Genomic DNA, 22,143 nt, shown 5'->3' on the forward strand with positions numbered 1-22,143 from the left:
GCACATCTTATTACTCATAAGTTTAACTAGAATGTTCATAGCTACAGCAGTAACCTGGAAGAGGCTGGAGGGTTGGGCTATAAAATCAACAGGAGAAGCAAATATTTAAGATAAAACAGAGGTATGGGTAAGATGATGGAGTAGGAAGACCCTGAGCTCACCTCCTCTGATAGGCACACCAAAATTACAACTTTTTACAGAACGCTATCTATGAGAACTGCCTGAAGACTAGAGAAAAGATTTTCCACAACTAAAGAGATAAAGAAGGAATCACAACAAGACAAGTAGGAGGGATGGAGATGCAGTATAGTCAAGACCCATACCCCTGAGTAGGTGATCCATAAACAGGAGAATAATTAAAACTGCAGAAGTTCTCCCCAAGGATTGAGGGGGTCCAAGCCCCACATAGGGCTCCTCAGCCCAGGGGTCCTGCACTGGGAAGATGAGCACCCAGATGTTTGGCTTTGAAGGCCAGCAGGGCTTGTGTATGGGAGAGCTACAGGGCTGTAGGAAACAGGGACTCCACTCTAAAAGAGTGCATGCAAAATCTCACAATCTCCGAATCCCAGCTCAGAGGCAGGCATTTGAAAGGAGCCTGGGTCATACCCATTTGCTGATCTTGGAGAGCCTCCCAGAGAGGGAGGAGGCAACTGGGACACCCTCTGGGGACAGCAGCAGATTCTGGCAGCAGCCATTTTGGGGAGCTTGTTCTACCACAAGGAAACTGGTGCTGAAAAGTGCCATTTTGGAATCCTCTCTTGGCCTATAAATGCCAGGGGTTTACCTGCCCACCAGTATATTTCATCAGCCCAGACCCACCCCCCCAACCCCAGTTCCCACAGCCAGCAGCCCCAGGACCTGATCCTGCCACCAGCAGGCTAGCAGCCACCTGGGTCAGAGCCAACCTTGCCTACCAGTGTACCCATGGTAGTGGGCCCTGCCACAACGGAAGAGCCTACACAGCCCACAGAGAGGGTACCCCTAGAGCATATAGCTCTGGTGAGCAGATGGGACTGTGATGCTGGGCCCCATAGGATATCTCCTCCATAAGGCCACTTCTCCAAGATCAGGGAATGTAACCGACCAACTTATTACTTAGAAATAAACACAGAGAGTTAGGCAAAATGAGAAGATAGAAGAATATATTCCAAACAAAGGAACAAGACAAAACTTCAAAAAAAAAAAACTGAAAGAAGTGGACATAAGCAAGGTACCCAATAAAGAGTTCAATATAATGATCATAAAGATGCTCAACAAACTCAGAAGAATGGAAAAACACAGTGAGAATTTTAACAAAGAGTTAGAAAATACAGAGGAGAACCAAACAGTGGTGAAGAATACAATGACTGAACTAAAAAATACACTAGAAAGCATCAAGAGTAGAGTAGATGATACAGAGGAAAGGATCAGTGGACTGGAAGACAGAGTAGTGGAAATCACTCAAGCTGAACATAAAAAAGAAAAAAGAATTTTAAAAAATGAAGATAGTTTAAGAGACCTTTGGGACAACATCAAGCATCCCAACATTCACATTATAAAGGTCCAAGAAGGAAGAGAGAGAGAAAAAGACAGAAAACTTATTTAAAGAAATAATAGCTGAAAACATTCCTAAACTGGGAAAAGAAACAGACATTCAGGTCCAAAAAGCACAGAGAGTCCCAAACAAGATGAATCCAAAGAGGTCCACATGAGGACACATTATAATTAAAATGGCAAAAATTAAATATAAAGAGAGAATCTTAAAAGTAACAAGAGAAAAGCAACCAGGTATGTACAAGGAAACTCCCATCAGACTATCAGCTGTCTTTTCGGTAGAAAATTTGCAGGCCAGAAGGGAGTGGCATGATATATTCAAAATGATGACAGGAAAAAACTTATACCCTGAAAGGCTATCATTCAGATTTGAAGGAGAGATAAAGAGTTTAGTGGTGCTAAAAGAGTTCAGCACCACTAAACTGGTTTTACAAGAAATGTTAAAGGGACTTCTCTAAGAAGAAAAGAAAAATTCACAATTAGAAACATGAAAATTACAAAAGGAAAAATCTCATTGGTAAAGGCAAATATACAGCAAAGGTAGTAGATCAACTACTTATAAAGCTAGTAGGAAGGTTAAAAGACAAAAGTAGTAAAATCATCTATATCCACAATAAGTAGTTAAGGTATACACAAAACAAAAATATGTAAAATATGATGTCAAAAACATTAAAAGTGGTAGAGGGTAGTAAAAGTACAGGGCTGTTAAAATGTGTTTGAACATAAGAGATCATCAACTTAAAATAATCATGTATAACATAATAAACATGAACCTTGTGGCTATCACAAACCAAAAACCTATAATGGATACACTCACAAAAAAGAGAAAGCAATTTAAACATAACACTAAAGATAGTTATCAAATAACAACAGAAGAGAGCAAAAGAAGAAGAAAGAAAAAAAAACTATAAAAATGACCAGAAAACAATTAACAAGTATATCTATCAATAATTAATTTAAATGTATATGGACTAAATGCTCCAATCAAAAGACATATAGTGGCTGAATGAATTAAAAAAAGAAAAAAAGACCCATAACATATGCTGCCTGTAAAAGAGTCACTTCAGATCTAAAGACACATAGACTGTAAGTGAGGGGATGGAAAAAGGCATCCCATGTAAATGGAAACAAAAATAAATGTGGGGTAGCAATACTTATAAAAGGGACAAAATAGACTTAAAAAAAAAAACTGTAGCAGAGACATAGAAGGGCATTACATAATGATAAAGAGATTGATATAACAACTGAAAATGTATATACACCCAACATAGGAGCACCTAAATACATAAAGCATATATTAACAAAAATAAAGGGAAAAATTGACAGTAACACAATAATAGTAGGAAACTTTAAGACCCCACTTATATCAATGTATAGAACAGCCAGACAGAATACTGATAAGAAAGCACTGGCCTTAGATGACACATTATAGCAGATGGTCTTAATAAATATATATAGATCATTCCATCTAAAAAACACAGAATACACATTCTTTTCAAGTGCACCTGGAAAATTTTCCAGGATAGATCTCATGCTAGCCAAAATACAAGTCTCTATAAATTTAGGAAAACAAATTATATCAAGCATTTTTTCTGACCACAACACAATGAGACTAGAAATCAACTAAGAGAAAAAAGCTGCAAAAAACACAAACACATGGAGGCTAAACAAATGCTACTAAACAACCAATGGGGGACTGAAGCATCAAAGAGGAAATTAAATTCCTGGAGACAAATAAAAATGGAAATACAACAATTCAAAATCTGTGGGACATAGTAAAAGTAACTCTAAGAAGGAAGTTTATAGCAATGCAATTCTATCTCAGGAAACAAACAAACGAAAATCTAAAATAAACAATCTAACCTTACACCTAAAGGAAGTAGAAAGTAAAGAACAAACAAAACCCAAAGTTATTAGGAGGAAAGAAATAATAAAGATTAGAGAAGAAATAAATGAAATAGAGACTAAAAAAACAATAGAAAACATACCCATCGATACAGAGAAAAATTGGTTGCCAGAAGGGAGGGAGGTGGGAGCACAAAATAGTTGAAGGGGATTAAGAGGTACAAACCTTCAGTTATATAATAAATAGTAACGGGGATGTAATATACAGCGTAAGGAATATGGTCAATAATATTGTAATAACTTTGTATGAGACAGATGGTTACTAATGTATGCAAATGTCAAATCATTATATAGTGCACCTAAAACTAACATAATATTGTATGTCAACTACATTTCAATAAAACATAAAAATCAAAGAAGTCTACAAGTAATAAATTCTGGAGAGGATGTGGAGAAAACCCTCTTACACTGTTGGTGGGAATGTAAATTGGTATAGCCACTATGGAGCACAGTATGGAGGTTCGTTAAAAAACTAAAAACAGAGTTACCATATGATCCTGCAGCCCCAATATTGGGCATATATCTGGAGAAAACTATAATTTGAAAAGATACATGTGCCCCAATGTTCATTGTAGAACTATTTACAATAGCCAAGACATGGAAGCAACCTAAATGTCCAAAGACAGATGAATGGATAAAGAAGATTTGGTATATATACATACAAAAGAGTATTACTCAGCCATAAAAAAGAATGAAATAATTCCATTTGTAGCAACATGGATGGACCTAGAGATTATCATACTAAGTGAAGTAAGCCAAAGACAAATACCATGTGATATCACTGATATGTGGAATCTGAAAAAAAAAAAAGATACAAATGAACTTATTTATAAAACAGAAACAGACTCACAGATTTAGAGAATGAACTTATGGTTACTGGAGGGGGAAGATGAGGGGAAAGGATAGTGAGGGAGTTTGGGATCAACATGTACACACTGCTATACTTAAAATGGATAAACAACAAGGACCTACTGTATAGCACAGGGAACTCTGCTCAATGTTGTGTGCCAGCCTGGATGGGAGGGGAGTTTGGGGGAGAATGGATACATGTAACGTATGGCTAAGTCCCTTTGCTGTGCACCTGAAGCTATCACAACATTGTTAACTGGCTATACTCCAATATAAAATAAAAAGATTTAAAAAAGCAAAACAGAAATAGACCCACAGACATAGAAAACAAATTTATGGTTACCAAAGGGGTAGGGGCAGGATAAATTAGGTTGGGATTAGCATATACACACTACTATACATAAAATGGATAACCATCAAGTACTTACTGTATAGAACAGGGAACTATACTCAAAATTTTGTAATAACCTATAACAGAAAAGAATCTGAAAAAGAATATATATATTCTTTTAGTATTAGCATGGGAACTTCCTGACATTTTCTTTTTCCCAACACAAAACACTCCCTCATAAAATTTACCAGCTTTCTTTATAGTTAATTCTCATTCTGTTGTTGACTATAAATAGGGGCTAGGTAATTGTGCAATGCCAGATCCACAACTTGAGGGGAGTAAAGTGTCACACAGTGGCATCCTTTTTTCTTTGACATTAAGAAGAACTTTCTATGATTTCCTGACTGTGACAGGAAGCTCAGCCTCCAATGCCTCAACCTTTTTAAAGAGAACTGTATTAACTGGGTTTAACTTCCACTTTTATTGCTTGGCCTTTGTGAGGCAGGGAAAGTGACAACCAAAATTTTTGATGACTATCCTTTTGGGTTTCCAAATAGCAGCACTGAAGACATTGATTCCTGCAACCCATTCACCTTCCAGGTTTGCTGTGTTAACAGATATGGATGTATATTGTAACCTGACTTATAGTAAGTACTGTGTAAGTATTAGTTGTTATTGTTTTGGTATTATTAATATTCAGATGTTAAACATAATAAAAGGAAGCATAAAAGGTCCCTTCACTGTCACCTCTTAGCTAGTACATGAATTCCAATGAAGAAGAATGTGGCTATGACACACGACAGAATGGTAACTTGCCATGTCCAGTAGAGGTACAAGTCCCTTTTTGACTCCATCATCCATTAAGGTTTATGTAGCAGCCTTTTAATACATCTTCACAATCACTCTTTCCTTTCAGGCACTATGTAGATGGCAGATGAACACCATCAAGTACCATGTGATATTTGCATCACAAATTATAAACTTTATTTTTCAAAATGCTCTTCTGAAAAGATTCTGCTTTCCATTTTCAGGAAATCAGACTTTACAAAATCACATAAATTATAGTTAACATTTACAATTTTTTACCAGATTTGAGCAAAGTTTGAGGAAGATTAAATTCATATTATATGTAATGCAGGAACATGGAACTTGTAACCTGTTCATCTTCTACGTTTTCCCCCATTCAGCTGCTTTTTTTCTCATTTGTTGATTTAGTTGGATTCATACCATTTGGTCCAACAGCAAAGTAAATAATAGGAACCAGAATTAACCAAACATGAGGAAGAAATCTATTTTTCCCATGACTCAAATGCCAAACTCTTATGAGAATTATACGCTTCTATGGAAGATAAACAGATCCTCCATTAGCTCCCTCTCTCTTTAACCTGTGAGTTCCGAGAGGAATTTTATTGCAGTACTAATTTCTCAGGGGAGATCTTAAAAACTTAATAGGAGTAATTGTAAAATTATTCCTGTTATTATCTTAGGGACTTTTGTTGATTTCATTTAAAAACCTATATTTGATGTAAATATTTTCAAGAATAATTTTGCAGGAATTAGTGAACAGATATTATTGGGACTTGGAAATATCCAGCTCTCCACCCCATTGAACCAGAACAGCTTTGCTTGTATGTGTTACTCTAAAGATACTTACTGAAGTAGTTTTCCTAGATAAAACAATTGGAAGAACATTGGTCTAATGCAGCTCTGTCCAAAAGAAAATAATTCAAGCCACAAATGTGAGCCACATGTATACTTTTAAGTTTTATAGTAACCACATTTTAAAAAGTAAAAAGAAACATGTAGAATAGATTTTAATAATATTTTTAAATTTATCAAATATATCTGAAATATTATTTCAACATGTAATCAATGTAAAAATTATGAGATATTTTACTTTCTTTTTGTACATAATCTTCAAAATCTGATATATATTTTACACTTATATCTCAATTTGGAGTATTCATATTCAAGTGTCCAATAACCAAGTGCTCCGGGCTACCATATGGGACAGTGCGTGTCTAGTGCTTTATACTTTTTGACGGCCTTCCACCTGTATTCTCTCAATTAAACTGCATAGATGTCATCACTATAGTGTCCATTATTGGTTGCCTGTTCAACATCCAGTCTCCCATCTCTGCTTCTCCCATCACATCTATTTTCATTGAAGACTAAGTGCTTCAGGGCTGACCCCATCCCTAGCTACTGGAAGTGTCTGCATCAGGGATGATGATATGACCCCATACTAGGAAATGAGTCCCATGAGGAAGTTCCCTAAGGACATCTGGGGAAAAGTTTCTTCATTTTTAGGGGAGAGCCATAGAAAAAAACACGGCTTCTCTCTCCTGCTAGAGGTGAACTAGGAAGCATGTACTAGCAACCATCCTACTACCTGAGGGGAACAAGCCATAGGATGAGGCCAGACTGCAAAAGAAGGGGCAAGCTGGATGACAATGCTGAGCTTCTGCATTAATCAACTCTGAAGGCTGCCCCAAATCTGGGTTTGCAATTATGTTTTTTATTCTGAAGATACCATATTATACCATCTCTAATAACAACTGAGGGCAACATAAATATACTGAAACTTTTGAGCATATTTTGAAGCATGTTTTTCTCCTCCTTTGTTAGTTTTATTGTTTCCCTATTGTTGCTAAAATTCCTCGTTGTTTAAATGTTATCCCCAGGGCACCTTTCCAAATAATCTTTTTGTTTTTTTCTTCTTTGGATACCAGGCATTGGAACAGCTGTTTTCTACCCACTGCTTCTAAATAACTTCTCTCTTGTTTTACAAAAACAATGCCGTTTCTCCCATCCTTGTATTTTTCAGTCTTTCTAAGAATTTTTATTACTAAGAACAATGTGGAAACAATAAAAGTAAACAAATAAAAGGAAAGGTGTAAAGATTTTTTAAAAATGCTCACAGTTTTACTGTATAAATTAGTACCATTTTTCATTAGATACAAGTTGTACTGGTGGCTTTGGAATAAAAAAGAGTTGGGTTTGATTTGCTCAATACCATTTACCAACTGTGGGACTTAAAGCAAGTTTCTTACCCAGCAAATGAAAAAGTAATATAATAAAATAAAATAGATAAATATCTTCTACCTTGAAAAATTTATGTGAAGATTAAAAACCATGTAACATATGTAAAACTCTTAAGGCCAAATTTAAACCTCAATTTTCTGATTCCAAAACTAGCGTCCTCTTCAGTTTATTGCAACTTCATTTCTTCATTCATTCCACAATCATTTATTGAGTACCTGCTATGGGCTACGAAGATTTATAGACAAATATGGCAAGGTCTCTGCTCTTTAGCAGTTTACAGTTTATAGTACATCAGGCGAATAAATGGATATTAACAAGAGGGAGGCCATTTCATTTAGCAGTTCATTACATAGGCTATAAAGTCAGACAAATCTAGATTTGAAGGTCAGCTCTGCTTTTTGTTAACTTTGTGACCTTGGGAAAGTTACTTAACATCTAAAAACCAATTTCCTCATCTGAAAAAGGAGATAAGAGTATCCTCTTGTAGTGCTGTTGACAGAAGAAAATGAGACTATGTCTGTGAAATGCTAAGCTCAGTGCCTGTTGTAAAGCAAGCACTTGTCTACTGTGGGCAATCATCCTCACTGTCATAATAAACACTACGACAATTGTAAATATAACTGTGCGTAATTAAGTAAAAAGGGTATGTGCATGCACTATGGAGTATAGAAGCAGAGCATTTGAATCAGTCTCCAGGATTAGGGAAGCTCTGTCCCCTAAAACAGCAGAAGCTTCTGGAGAGTTTTTAAATACGGAGTTCACACTTCTAAGTGTGAAATTGTGCGAGTCATTCCAGGAACTTCAGATTGATTTCTATGACTGAAGATAGGGATGCTGGGGGAGGAATGGAAAATGAGAGGTAAATGTGGCCAAATCCAAGATCTTAAGGATTAAACTAAGGAATCTGAAGCCTTTTAATCTGGGTGAGAGGGTGCTGGATGGAAACATGCCTGAATTCCATGTTAGAGAGTCACTGTGAACACACTAAGGTTCAGTAAGGTTCAGGATCTTTTTCTTCTCTATAATTATAAGAAAAAAAAAAAAAAGACGAAAGCAGGTTTGCAAGAATCCCAATTGTACTGTATCATGCTAGAAGTTTTAAGACTGTCAAAACAAATTTTCTAATTTTGACTTTAGTCAAACACTTCCCCACTAAGCAATGAGAACTCAATAAACAGTTTTATTTGTTTTATAAATAGTTTAGTAAAAAGAATAATATTTGTGAATTGTACTAGCTGCAAAATGTTTGCCTAGTAAAACTTTACCACTGTATGTGAGTGTTCTAAACCTGAAGAGACAGACAGGATGAAATTGATGCTGCTCCTTAACAGAAAAAACCTCCTAAATTGTAGGTATCATGTTGAATGGAATCCTTTAACAGTCTGTTGTAGGACAAGCAAAATTTCTTGTCATTTCTACAGGGATTTTGACAGTATGTTCTCTAGAAACCCAAGCTCCTAAGAAGGGCAATCAATTAATGAATGAACGAAGATACTGCAGGAAACCTTTAATCACTGTAATTATATGACCCATCCAGTTTCTGTGATTATTGACTATTCTCAATCAATCTGTTCTTTTTTGTGTGACATTTTCAATGAAGTAACTTGAAAACGTTTTAGTAAACTAATAAAGAAAAGACAACCAACGTGAAAGAGATTTTTACAGCATAAAAAATCTAGCTGTTACCAATTTCTAGGGGTAGGATTGGGGAGCATTTTTTAATTGTTTAAATTTTAGTATGTGCAACTGAAAGATGAGGATAAAAATACCAAACTGATAAACTTGTGAAGACTAAGTGAGATAATAAACTAATTCTCAAGTACTTCTTGCATATAGTAGGCATTCAATAAATATGTCCTTTTGTTTTGTGGGTCTCTTCAGCTTCCTCTCCACCAGTCTCACTACATTCCAACTCCCCAATAAATGACATGAACACACACATACACACAACACACACAGGTGTTGAAAGATACAACATTACTGTCATAATGTTTCTAAGGATGAATTAGATGATAACAGTGAACTCCCATCTTTTATTATTAATGCCCCAATTTTGACGAACTTTTTCTATATATTCTGGGTGGGAGAGAAATCTCAGCATATACCTCTCACTATCAGTTCCTACTTCGAAAACAAGTTGCTGCACGTGCCTAATCCTTCTTCTAGTAACCCCTTCATATAGCCCGGGGGGGAAAAAGCAGTCAGGTTTGCCCCCAGAACACAGAGACACAAAGAGCAATGGAGTTTGTAGTTCATCCTAGCAGCACACAGCAAACTGTTTTGCAGCAAGATCTTGGCAGTGTGGCCTCATGCTCAGTATCTAGAATAGTCTATGTCCTGCCTCTTCTAAACCTGGCCTGCCAGCTTTCCCTCCGATATCCTTTTTACATAGGCCCTTTGTGCTTGGAGTCAGATTCTGCTGTTTGCAACCAAGAATCAAGTTGAGGGAGAAGACAAGAGATCTGATGTCAGAGGATATTTCCGCACTTCCTGAAATTGATCTACAGCAGAATTTAATTACAAATAGATGCTAAAGAAAAAAAAATCAAGATGTTCCCTAATATCTTTTATAGAGCAAAAGAGAAGAAATTAAGAAATTTACTTCTGGATCCAGGCAAATCCTTAATCTATTCTGGAGGAAATTATTACCATTAAGTAAATTCAAAAATATGCCACCCAGCCTGTGGGCTGTTAGCACATCCACTGATTTATAAAGAGAAAGTCACAGATTAACATCAAACCCAGACTGCAATTCACCCTTTATGGAAAAATCAAGAAAGAGCTTCCTTTTTCTTCTCCTGTTGCCTCACTGTGGTGTTGATGGCATATTTGTGAGCTTTCAGAGCCTTATACAGCTACCTCTGCTCCATTGGAAACTTCACATTACACTATTAGCTCACTTCTGGACAATTCTCTGAGCCTAAATCTTAACAAAACTCCCAATAGTCTTTGAAGATGAAGTGTGGTCCTGAAACTTTATGTCATGTATAACTGTTTCTTGTACTTACAAAAAAATAATAATAAAGAAGAAAGAAGGAGTGAGGGAGGGAGGGCCAAAGGGAGGAAGAGAGGAAGAAAGAGAGAAAGAAAGAGAGGAAGGAAGGAAGGGAGGGAGGGAGGGAGGGAGGAAGGAAGGAAGGAAGGAAGGAAGGAAGGAAGGAAGGAAGGAAGGAAGGAAGGAAAAGAAATTTGTTGAAACAGTCCTTCAAGAAGACATTGTCACTGAAATACTGTATTGCTACAAAGGCAAAATTAAACCCCTACATGCAGGCTATAAATATAAACCTATTAACCTAAAGCTCTGAAAAAAAGTATATGGGACTTAGCCAATGAGCTGCGAAGCTATGTTTTAGGTTGGTTGCTTAGAAGCAGAGCCTGAATTGGAGATTCTGACACAGGCAAGAAGTCAAAGTGAGAGATACAGAAAGAGAGTCTCCTTCCCTCCCACCCTCTCTATCCCACCCGTCTAGGTGGTCACAAAGCACCGAGGTGATCCCTGTGCTATGTGGCTGCTTCCCACTAGCTATCTATTTTACATTTGGTAGTGTGTATATGTCCATGCCACTCTCTCACTTCATCCCAGCTTACCCTTCCCCCTCCCCGTGTCCTCAAGTCCATTCTCTACATCTGTGTCTTTATTCCTGTCCTGCCCATAGGTTCTTCAGAACCTTTTTTTTTTTTTGGATTCCATACATATGTGTTAGCATGCAGTATTTGTTTTTCTCTTTCTGAATTACTTCATTCTGTATGACAGACTCTAGGTCCATGCAGCTTTATTTACAATAGCCAGGACATGGAAGCAACCACTTTCTCTTGCTCTTCTTACGAAACACAGGCAGAGGTCACTAACTGCTGTTTGTGCCTTTGACTGCTGAGGCAATAGTCTATTTGGGGAAATACGGATGTGTGTGGTCTACTTGACCCAAACAAGGTGGTTGGTAGCAGGATGTTATCAGGGAAATTTCATACATCAAGACCACAATGAAAGCTCCACTCTACTGTCTGGTGAATTTTTCAAGACATGCCGTATCTTTCAGAATCTCTCTTTCAGCATTAACAACATACTCCTTTTTCCAAATTTTCATGAATTTCACCAAGAGCAGCATATTCTCAACCACAGAAAATGACACACTGAGTATTCAGAAAGAGGGACAGAAAAATCAAATTTACTTTTAGGAAATAAAAGATTAGTAAAAAGTGTATTTTTAAAATTATACTTTATTTTTATTAGATCAATAATTGCTTAAAATAAATACGCTTCCAGTTCCAATTTGGCCTTCTGTCTTTGTATTATCAAGATTTTTAAAAATAGTAATGCTATTTGGTGTAGAATTTATCCTATACTTATATTACATGACTCTTACCTTAATTGGTATCTAATTTCCTTCTTTCTAACAGAATTAAAGTGTGAAAAATCAAGCCTCCTCTTCTGTCTCTGCCACCATCTTTCATTTTTAGATTTACAGTCCTCTAACACCTATTATAAAAATCAGTATGGTAAAATAATATATAGATTTTGAATAAGTGACAAGATCAGCCACTGAAATGTCCTCCTTATAAATGTTGCCCAAGAGTCTGGGAGGGCCATTGGATGGGAAAATTACACTTTGTGCTACTTGCAGATTGCAAATAATATTAATGTCTTGTCAGGACCTGGTCTAACTGTGAGGCAGTTTACAACTCTTTGTTTCTCATGCTGTGGTCTGATTTAAGGCTTGTGTGAACTCAGTTCTGGGCTGTGAGTCAGTGGTGGAGATTCTGTGCAGTCCCAACATTCCTGATCACCTGTGAAGAGATGAGGACAACCAAGGCACAGGTTCTATCCTTAAGAGGTCTGCAGAGTAATCTGACCTAGGACAGCAACTAGATGCACAATTAATTTGACTCATTTACATGAGGACAGGTCTGAGCACACCACGTCCCTGACTGGAAAGACAAGAGACACATTCTAGACAGAGGCCTTCAGAGCACGAGGTAGTGGGCACTCCTCCACGTTCAAGGGAAGGGTGAGATGGGATCCAGCATGTTTTAGATTTAGAGGGTTACCTGGCAGCTGTGTGGGCGAAAGCATTCCAGAGCTGAGAGAATGCAGAAGAGTGATGGCGACAGGGGGAGAAGAGGAGGAATAAATTACAGTACCTTGTAAAAATTTATGCACCATTTTTCTTATTTTATTTTTTTCTTTTTTTTCCCTTTATTGGAGTATAATTGCTTTACAATGGTGTGTTAGTTTCTGCTTTACAACAAAATGAATCAGTTATATATATACATATGTTCCCATATCTCTTCCTTCTTGCGTCTCCCTCCCTCCCACCCTCCCTATCCCACCCCTCCAGGCGATCACAAAGCACCGAGCCGATCTCCCTGTGCTAGGCAGCTGCTTCCCACTAGCTATCTACCTTACGTTTGGTAGTGTATATATGTCCATGCCTCTCTCTCACTTTGTCAGAGCTTACCCTTCCCCCTCCCCATATCCTCAAGTCCATTCTCTAGTAGGTCTGAGTCTTTATTCCTGTCTTACCCCTAGGTTCTTCATGACATTTTTTTTCCCTCTTAAATTCCATATATATGTGTTAGCATACGGTATTTGTCTCTCTCTTTCTGACTTACTTCACTCTGTATGACAGACTCTAGGTCTAACCACCTCATTACAAATAGCTCAATTTCGTTTCTTTTTATGGCTGAGTAATATTCCATTGTATATATGTGCCACATCTTCTTTATCCATTCATCTGATGATGGACACTTAGGTTGTTTCCATCTCTGGGCCATTGTAAATAGAGCTGCAATGAACATTTTGGTACATGACTCTTTTTGAATTTTGGTTTTCTCAGGGTATATGCCCAGTAGTGGGATTGCTGGGTCATATGGTAGTTCTATTTCTAGTTTTTTAAGGAACCTCCATACTGTTCTCCATAGTGGCTGTATCAATTTACATTCCCACCAACAGTGCAAGAGGGTTCCCTTTTCTCCACACCCTCTCCAGCATTTATTGTTTCTAGATTTTTTGATGATGGCCATTCTGACTGGTGTGAGATGATATCTCATTGTAGTTTTGATTTGCATTTCTATTTTTTTCTCAAAAGTCACATTCTCCACCACATTTCCCCACCAGTTAACTATAACTAATCAAGCTACGAAACATCACTTGTCTCTTTTCTCCAGTTTCCTGGGGGGAAGGTCTATCTGAAGACAAGAAGTCAACATTATCATCCAGTAAAACATCATAGTAGTATTCCTAATATGGAAGAAATATTCCCTATTATTTTCACATACATTTATTTTGGTTTTCATTACAATCCTGTGAAATAGGCTGAGTAGGTGTTTTTACTCTTATTTTACAAAAAAAAAGGAAAATAGTTCCCAAAGATATCAAGTAAACTGTTTAAGGTCACACAATGAATTACGTATGTCACTGGGACCAGACGCTGTCTTTTGATTTACGTGCTCAGATATTCAGTTAATAAGATCCTCTAGAGAGGATCAGTCAAGGCTCCTCTAACAAAGTGACTGCTAACTTGGGAACTTAACCAGTCCAAGATGGGTGACTGCTCGGCAGCAATAGCTGAATGATTGAGGGCTGAAGTGTAAAGTGGGAAAATGGAGACAAAAGTGTTCTGAGTAAAGGGAACAGATTCACCATTCCATAGTGCTACTTCCGTGTGCATGTGTCCCTCTCATGAAAAAAGTCACACACTGTTCAACTGTCATTTCTATGTAAGAATGAATTACTATGTTTACTATAAAAAGTTGACATATACTCAAGAGACAAGATATAAGAGGAATCCCCAAAATTAGGTTCCTTCTTTAGTTACTTTCATTAATCTATGAAAACTGGAATTTTCTAGGGAAAATGGGGACTTGAGAGGCCATCTAATAATCCTCAAGAAGCATGGTAGGAGTTGACATACAAACTTCTTACTTACCTCTATGACAAGGAATTGAGGGGAAAAGGGAGATTCAGAATGTGACATGTTACAGTTGTAGATCTTAAGAGTTGCAAGGCAAGAATGAGATGCATGTGGAACCCTGGTGGATCATAAAAATGCTACCTGTATGTGAGGAGTTTGAAGGAGGACTTCCCTCCCTGCTTCCCCACACTGTAAGGCAAGGACTAAAAACTGAAACATGACACCCAGTACCCCTCACTACTACCTCTCAGCTCCCCCAGACGAATCATCAATCATCCTCTGTTACAAATGCCTGTAGTGCATATTTCTGAGTGTTATTCCCAGAAAACTGATCCTACGGAAACTTTCATAATTGAGTTATTGACCTTTACAGCTTTTTCAAGAGAAAGGCCAGTGAGTCACAATTATGCTACAACTCTAGACCATCTGAATTTCTACAAATATGATGGCTTAAGAATTTGTTTAATTCTTGGCTCTCTCTGACAAACTCAAAATTTTAAAAATCTACATTTTTAAGCCCTGATTTATGCCATTAATTTTCAAGTTATACTTGCTTCTGGATAATCATTTAGATAATCTGCCATCTCCATATGCATGGTGTCCCAAAACCCTAGAAGCCCCCATTCTTATAAAAAAACAATTGACCAAGCAGTCTCCTTCCCAAATTTCTCATTCTGGATCATTAAACTTTGATTCTCCCAAATCTCTCATAATTCTTCTGAGCATAACAAATGGAAAAAGACCTTAGATATTAGCTCTACTTTTGCACTTTACAGATAAGAGGATACATAACTTGCCCAGCACTACTATTAGGACCAGAATTCTTGGCTTTTATCTAAGCTAAACAAACAGATCAACGACAACAATAAAAAATTAAAAATAAACTCAGAGTCAGATATCTTGAATTAGAAATCTGGTTCTAAAATTCTTTATACTTGTGTTCTTCATCTGAATGATGTAGAAAATAGTGGCAATCTCACAGCATGCAGTTAAATGAGGTAATATATGTGAAAATATTCACCTCAAAGAATAGGACACAGTAGATGTGTAAGAAATGTTTGGTAAATCAATCACTCCTTAAATTGACCATTTCTAACAGCAATAGTTCTCTCTTACATTTCTTTCTCTGACTTATCTCTTCCCACGGTATCTACCCTTAGAGCCTAACCCACCTGCAGAAGCAAGTTGTAACTGATCTCACTTTCCCATTTTCCAGTCCAAATCTATCCACACACTACAGCCCTGCCAATGTTTTCAAAACTCATCCCCCTATTCAAAAACCCAAAATAGAGGTTCTATGGCCTACTGGCAAAAGAACACAGTCCTCATCCTGTGTTCATCCTAACTACCTCAATCCGGCCACAGGAACCTTTTCAAACCATTCCTCCCGTGGTTCCAGTGTGCACCCTCTGTATTCACGGGCTGGGTCCACAGACACACACATTCTCAGCCATGAGGTCAAGCTATGCCATCCCAGTTCTTCCTGGAAGCCTACTCTGGCAAATTCAGAGAGACTTTCTTCCCAGAGCCAAAGGCACTATTAATTACATCCAATCTTGTATTGTTCCCTAAGTTTTTCACTCATAAATGTGGAAATTCTACTTCTCTGAACAGATTATAACGCTTTGACCAGTTGTTAATAAGTCTACTTAATATCCCTTCCATAGTGCTTAAAATGTATTGTAGTAAACTCAAAAAAAAAAAAAAAGTCTGAGTAATCTCAATTCTTATAAAAACAAATTATAGAAGTTTTTTCCTATAATGTCGATTCACATGTTTAATCATTTTCCCTGAAGCAACATCCTGAACATGGCAGAAATTAATAGGCAGAGAGAATTAGCAATTTGATAATACTTTTTAATACTATAAAATAGTATTACTTCTGTAAAATAATGCATTGCATCCATTTATCACATGAAGTATATTTAAGACAAATTTCCTTTGTCAAAATATAACCTTAAATTAAAAGAAAACTTACATCTATATTGCAAAACATCTCCTTGAATCAAAGCATCCCTGTCGGCATCTGTGGATGTTGAGCAGGGAATTTGCTAGTTCAAGATTAAAGGCAAAAGTTTCTAAGACTGCTTTTATCCAGTTCCAAAGTTGTAGACAAGAAACTCTGTTCCTCATACCTCTCTTTTCACAATGTTGATAGTTAGCTTTATATCTACTATTTTTAAGACAGCTATAGCCCACGTTCTACCTGTTTGAGGAGTACCAGGTGTACAAAAGTATAAAATGTAGTCATGGCTTCCTCTAAACAACAGCCTCAGGTTATTCCTGCTTCTGGAAACTTGGCTATCATGTCAAACAGCTGGACTATTTGGTGAGTTCATAAAAAAATGTAACAAAAATAATAAGTCAAACAGATTGCATTGCTGAGTCAACTGTCTGATTCCAACAGAATTTGATGCCTCACATAAATATCAGCTAAGAACTGTAGTCCATCTACCAACGGTGACATCATTTCCCACTGTAGTCTCACTTAATTTCACATTTTCTATTGTACTTTGTAAAGTTTCTGGGAAAAAAAGAAGGTAAAAAAGCTTTTGTTTGCACCATAGATAAACCCTCAATTTAAGTATTTGCATAGCAGGAACTTGTAGCAGTTGGGATGTTTTCTTATTATGGTATCTCTACTCTGCTAAGTTTTTCAGCAATGACAACTGAATATTATTATAGTCATGATAGTTTTCCAAGATAAGATATACTCAGGGTCTTTTTAAGTAAGGAGTTTGGATAATTAGATTAGTATCCTATACCCAATTCAGAGAAAGCTAATAGGGAATCTATGTTTTATAGTTAGGAAAAAAGTATAAAAGACAATCTCTCACTTCAACATTAATACACTGAAAATTCAATTCACTAAATTCTAGTGTTTTCATTCTTATAATTCGCTAACCTATTAAGAAAGCAGTTTTGCCAGCTTCTTGCCTTTGAAATAATTCCAACTTTGTACTGTAGATCTTTCTGAAGATAGTTGGAGATTTAATTTCAATGGTGCACAAAACAGAAGATAGAATAATTTCCTTTAGTTTAAAAAATACCTATTTTGGAAACCACGAATTTCTTCTCTTTGATACGATGACATGTTGAATTTAAGTTTAATGTTTTTATGAGAACTGAATGAATAAAGTATCTGATAAAATGCAGCAAACCAACAAATATTTTAATTGCAGCTATTAATTGAAATTAAATAAGATGAATTCCAAATACAGTCTTTCTTAAGAGAGTGAGTTTGGCCATCCTAGATTGCAATTTTCAGAACTGATCTAAAGTCTTCCTAAGGTTACTATGCTCATCATATTAGGATCAAAAGTTTTGAAATAAAAACCACACTACATAGTTTCTCTTCTACTTAAAAAAAAAAAATCAACTATAAGTCTGGTTAACTGTATGAGTAAGCATTTTATTTGTATCATTTACCTTTTTTCTTGGATATATAGAGTACAGATATAAAGAGTGTGATAGAACAAACTCAGATATGTTGGCCTCAAATGACTGTTATGAAAAATTCAAATACTCTGTTTGCCTTTAAAGTTATGTTAATTATCAACTTTAGCAAAGTGCTTATTACTTAGAACTTTTTTTCCTTCTATTTGGCCACCTACACACCACAGAAGTAAATATGTCTAAAATTGGTGCTGGCTTTGATAAGCCATGGTGATGACATCAGCCTAGGTTCTAGCTCCCGGAATGCAGAACTGAGACCTTACAGCGATTTGTGGGCTATGAGGTTCCAACATAACTCTCCTTGTCACCACCTATTACTGATTGGGAGCCAAGACTCCTGCTCTAAATATACTACACCAGTTAAATACAGGTATTTTATAATATCTTTGTTGTCAAATGCAGGGGAGGGTGAGGGGGAAAAGGAACTACAGTTCTTATAAAATAGCAGGGATTTAAAACTATACATGGTGCACAACAATGTTAATATACTTAATACCATTTAACTGTACACTTAAAAGTGATTAAAATGGCAAATTTCATGTTATGTGTATTTTATCACAATTAAAAAAAGAAAACTACGGGATTTCCCTGGCAGTCCAGTGGTTAAGACTCCATGGTGCCAATGAAGGGGGCACAGGTTCCATCCCTGGTGGGGGGGAAGTAAGATCTTGGGTGCTGCTGTGCCTGTCCAAAAAATTTAAAACACAGAAGACAAGAAAAGAAAACAGAAAGAAAAAATATACGTGGGTGGGCTCTGAAAACCGTGCCATGGGATTCAGGAGTTTTTCACAACTGTCTAATAAATTTCCAGGTCCAATATATCACCTGTTATAACCCTGTCACAGTGACCAGATTGCTCTTTCAGGAACATCTACTAAGCCAGGCTGCTTGCGGCCTAAAAAAGCAACCATTCATCAGGAATTAGTAAACAGCACTTACACAAAATGTCTAGCTAAAAGTATCCCAGAGGAAAACATGGAAAGTACGAATGTAAGAGAGAGCGTTAGACTAGGAGCATGTGGAAACTCACTTGCTCCCGAGCTGTGGCCCTCGTGGGGAGCCAGGAAGTGCAGGAACCTCTACTTCCTATCCCAGGATTGGCCTTGCCATCAGCCCTGCACGGTAGCCACAAGGACAAGCAAAGGCTGGTCAGGGGGAGTTACCAAGTCTCAGGGCCCACTGGCTGACTGTCGGTTCAAGCATTTCCTAGAGGGAGAGGGTACAGCACAATTCGAAGGGGCTGAGGCTGCCCGAGCGGCAGGATGCTTCTTCACTCTCCTGCCTCCCTTCAGGAGTGAGCCTGTAAGCAACGTGAGCGCTGGCTGCTCTGGGAGGGCAAGCAGTGGCTCAGAGACTGCAAGACGGCTGTGCCTGTCTGCAGTGGGTCGCAGGTAAAGTACTTCTGCAGCCTGAAAATCGACTCAACCTGCGAGAGGTATTTGAAATAGGAGAAAACCCAGAGCACCGAGCTACCGTTGTCATCGCCATCCTGCTCCCAATGCACCCGGGAGAAACCTCTATTTCTGCACAAGCACTGAAATGATACCTGGGTATCCTCTTACTCTCTCCCGTTAGAACGTGAGCAGCCCTGTGGTCCCCATGCGTGTACAATCAGAGCCTATTGCGATGCCTGGCACTTGGAAGGGGCTCAGCAAGTAAGTGAGGAGCTCAGCTCTGAAGCCGCGACCAAGATGGCACAGGCAGAGCGCTCTCCAAAGTTCTGTGCTTGCAAACACATCCCTGCAGGTGCTGCCATTTCCAAAAGTCTCCATTGCCCGCCGGCGCGCACGCTCCCACCCCGAACTCCCCACGCCCTGCAACTACCTACCAGCAACGGCGACCAGCAGACCGACAGCACGCACATGATCCCCATGAGCTGGATAGCCGTCTCGGTCGTGATCCGGCCCCACTGGGCGCTGGACTGCGACGCCGTGGCCTTGGCCCGGCAGCGGGACACTAGGGCCTTAATGGTGGCCAAGTTGCAGGCGAAGGTGACTGCCAGCGCTGACAGCCCCAGGAAAGCAAAGGAGGAAGCGAAGAAAATGTTGCCCCGGTTGTGCGAAGGGCTAGTCCCATTGCCCCCTGCCCCGGTGTTAATGAAGCACCACGTCCCGGGCCACTGGATGGTGTACTGACCCACGCCCAGCACCGGCAGTAGGGCGAAGGCGAGCACCGCCAGCCACACGCCGAGCAGCACGGCGCGGGTGGAGCTCGTCTTCATGTGGCTCGCGTACCAGTGCGGCGCCCGGGTGGCCAGCGCCCGCTCGACGGCCATGGCGCTGGCGATGAAGAGCGAAGAGAGCCCAAAGACGGTCATGATGAGTCCGAAGAAGGTGCACAGCCTCCCAGACGGGTCGAGCTGCTCCCAGCGCTGGTGGGACAGGTACAGGACGATGACCACCGGGCTGGTGAGCAGCTGCCCGACCAGGTCGGTGAGCGCCAGCCAGCCGATGCATAGCAGGAACGACTTCTTGCGCTTGCTCTCCCGGCGCCGGTAGCTCTGAGACACGAGCAGCATGGCCAACGCGTTGCCCACGAAGCCAGTGATCAGCATGGTCATCGGGAAGGCTACAGACACTGAGCCGAAATCCTCGCCGGGCCCCGCGGGACGCGTTAGGTTGCTCCGCGCCTCAGCGGAGCGCTCCGGCGCCCAGATGCCGGGGTAGGAGTGGTTGAGGCGCGTGCAGAAAGGGGAACTCGCATGGCCCCGCGTCTCCTTCATACTGTCTTCGAGGTGAGGAAGGAACGGAGCCCTGAGAGCAGCGACGAGAGCCGGCCGACCGGACGCGGGAGGCGGCGGTTGTCAGTGGAGACTGGGACTGGGGCTGGGGCTGGGGCCGCGGCGGAGCTGCCCTCCATGATGCGGGGCTCAGCCGCCGCCTCACTTCGCCACTTCGGCGGCGGCGGCGGCGGCGGGGCTTTCCGGAGACACAGGCAGCCGCGCAGTCGGCTCCGGGATGCGTCCGGCTCCCAGGCGTGTGGAGGTGCTATAAGCCCGAGGGGGGCGGGGCGCCCGTGGGTGTCGGCCAAAGTGCTGTGGGAGGGGATGCGGCAGAAACTGAGCGCCTCTCTCGGCTGCTGCGCGACCAATGCCTTGGCCGCCTGGGCTCGGCAAATCCCCCGGAGGACTCCTCTCGAAATGTTCCAAATCCTGGCCAGAGCGGACGCCCAGCCAGGCTGCCGTGCCCGGCTCCGCGCCTCCTCCGGTTCTCTGCCAGAGGAGCGTCCGTGGGCGGCGGGGGCTACAGTGTCTCCCTGGTCTACCCCACCTCAGCCAAGTTGCCAAGGCGGACCTGAGCGCCGGCCCTCCCCCTTCTCCATCCACAGACGCTTGTGCAAGGATCAGGTCTTCCTCCTGAAGCTCTTTTGTAACCCTGGCAAGTGTCATTCACCTGACGCTGAGCAATCTAAGCAGAACACTCTCCCGTTGCATAGATGAGCCTGAACATTTTTCCCTTTCTGCTTCGGGACTCTAGCATGATCATGAGCGGACCAAGTTGCTCTGTCCCCAGGGGCACACTGAAATTATAAAACTAATAGTGCCTCGGGATTTAAGGGGATAGGTACAGGAAAGCAAAATAAAATCAGATGGTCGAATTCAAAAATAAAGAAATCCCAACTACCAACCTACCCCCATCCCCCGCCTAAATTCTTCCCCTTCATTAAAAAAAAAAAAAAAAGTTAGCTAGGGCAAAAGTGACTAGAGGCAGGTGGCAGCCACTCTACCTCACTCTTCCACTATCTCAGTGCATCTGAGATATTGAAATCAAAGGCTGCTTGCCCTTGGGAGTGAAGGCGGGGTGGGGCGGAGGGAAAAGGCAAGTTCTTACAAAGTCTCCAACCATCTTTCTCCACCCCTGGCCCATTCCTATGCAATTAGGACTGGAAACTGCATTTAGATGTTATGTAGGCCTTCACATTTAGTGAAAATGGGCATAATCGCCTAGTAACATCTTTTACTAAGCCAATATTTTATGTTTCACAACAATTTTCCCATTTTTTTTCAGACATCCTCCAAGGTCCTGTTGCTATTATTATTATTCCCTTTTTAAGGTGAGGTAACTGAGGCTCCATGAAGTTAAAGGATGTGCCCAAGTCTTTCAGCAATTCTCC

General features: G+C 39.8%; 1 protein-coding gene across 2 annotated transcripts in view; it reads right to left on the bottom strand.

Moving 5' to 3' along the window:
* The window catches only part of PTGER3 (prostaglandin E receptor 3), a 76,049-nt gene extending 54,722 nt beyond the window's left edge, over positions 1-21,327 (bottom strand). Inside the window, exon 1 of one of the 2 annotated variants that reach the window (XM_032652051.1) lies at positions 19,859-21,327. In XM_032652051.1, the coding sequence (XP_032507942.1) occupies positions 19,859-20,752 (894 nt within the window). In that variant the 5' untranslated portion in view covers positions 20,753-21,327. The remainder of the gene's footprint in view (positions 1-19,858) is intronic. The other variant, XM_032652042.1, reaches the window with a different exon arrangement.
* Between the last annotated feature and the right edge of the window lie 816 nt (positions 21,328-22,143).

This window comes from Phocoena sinus, chromosome 1 (genome assembly GCF_008692025.1).
Source record: "Phocoena sinus isolate mPhoSin1 chromosome 1, mPhoSin1.pri, whole genome shotgun sequence".
NCBI classification, from domain to species: Eukaryota; Metazoa; Chordata; class Mammalia; order Artiodactyla; family Phocoenidae; genus Phocoena; species Phocoena sinus.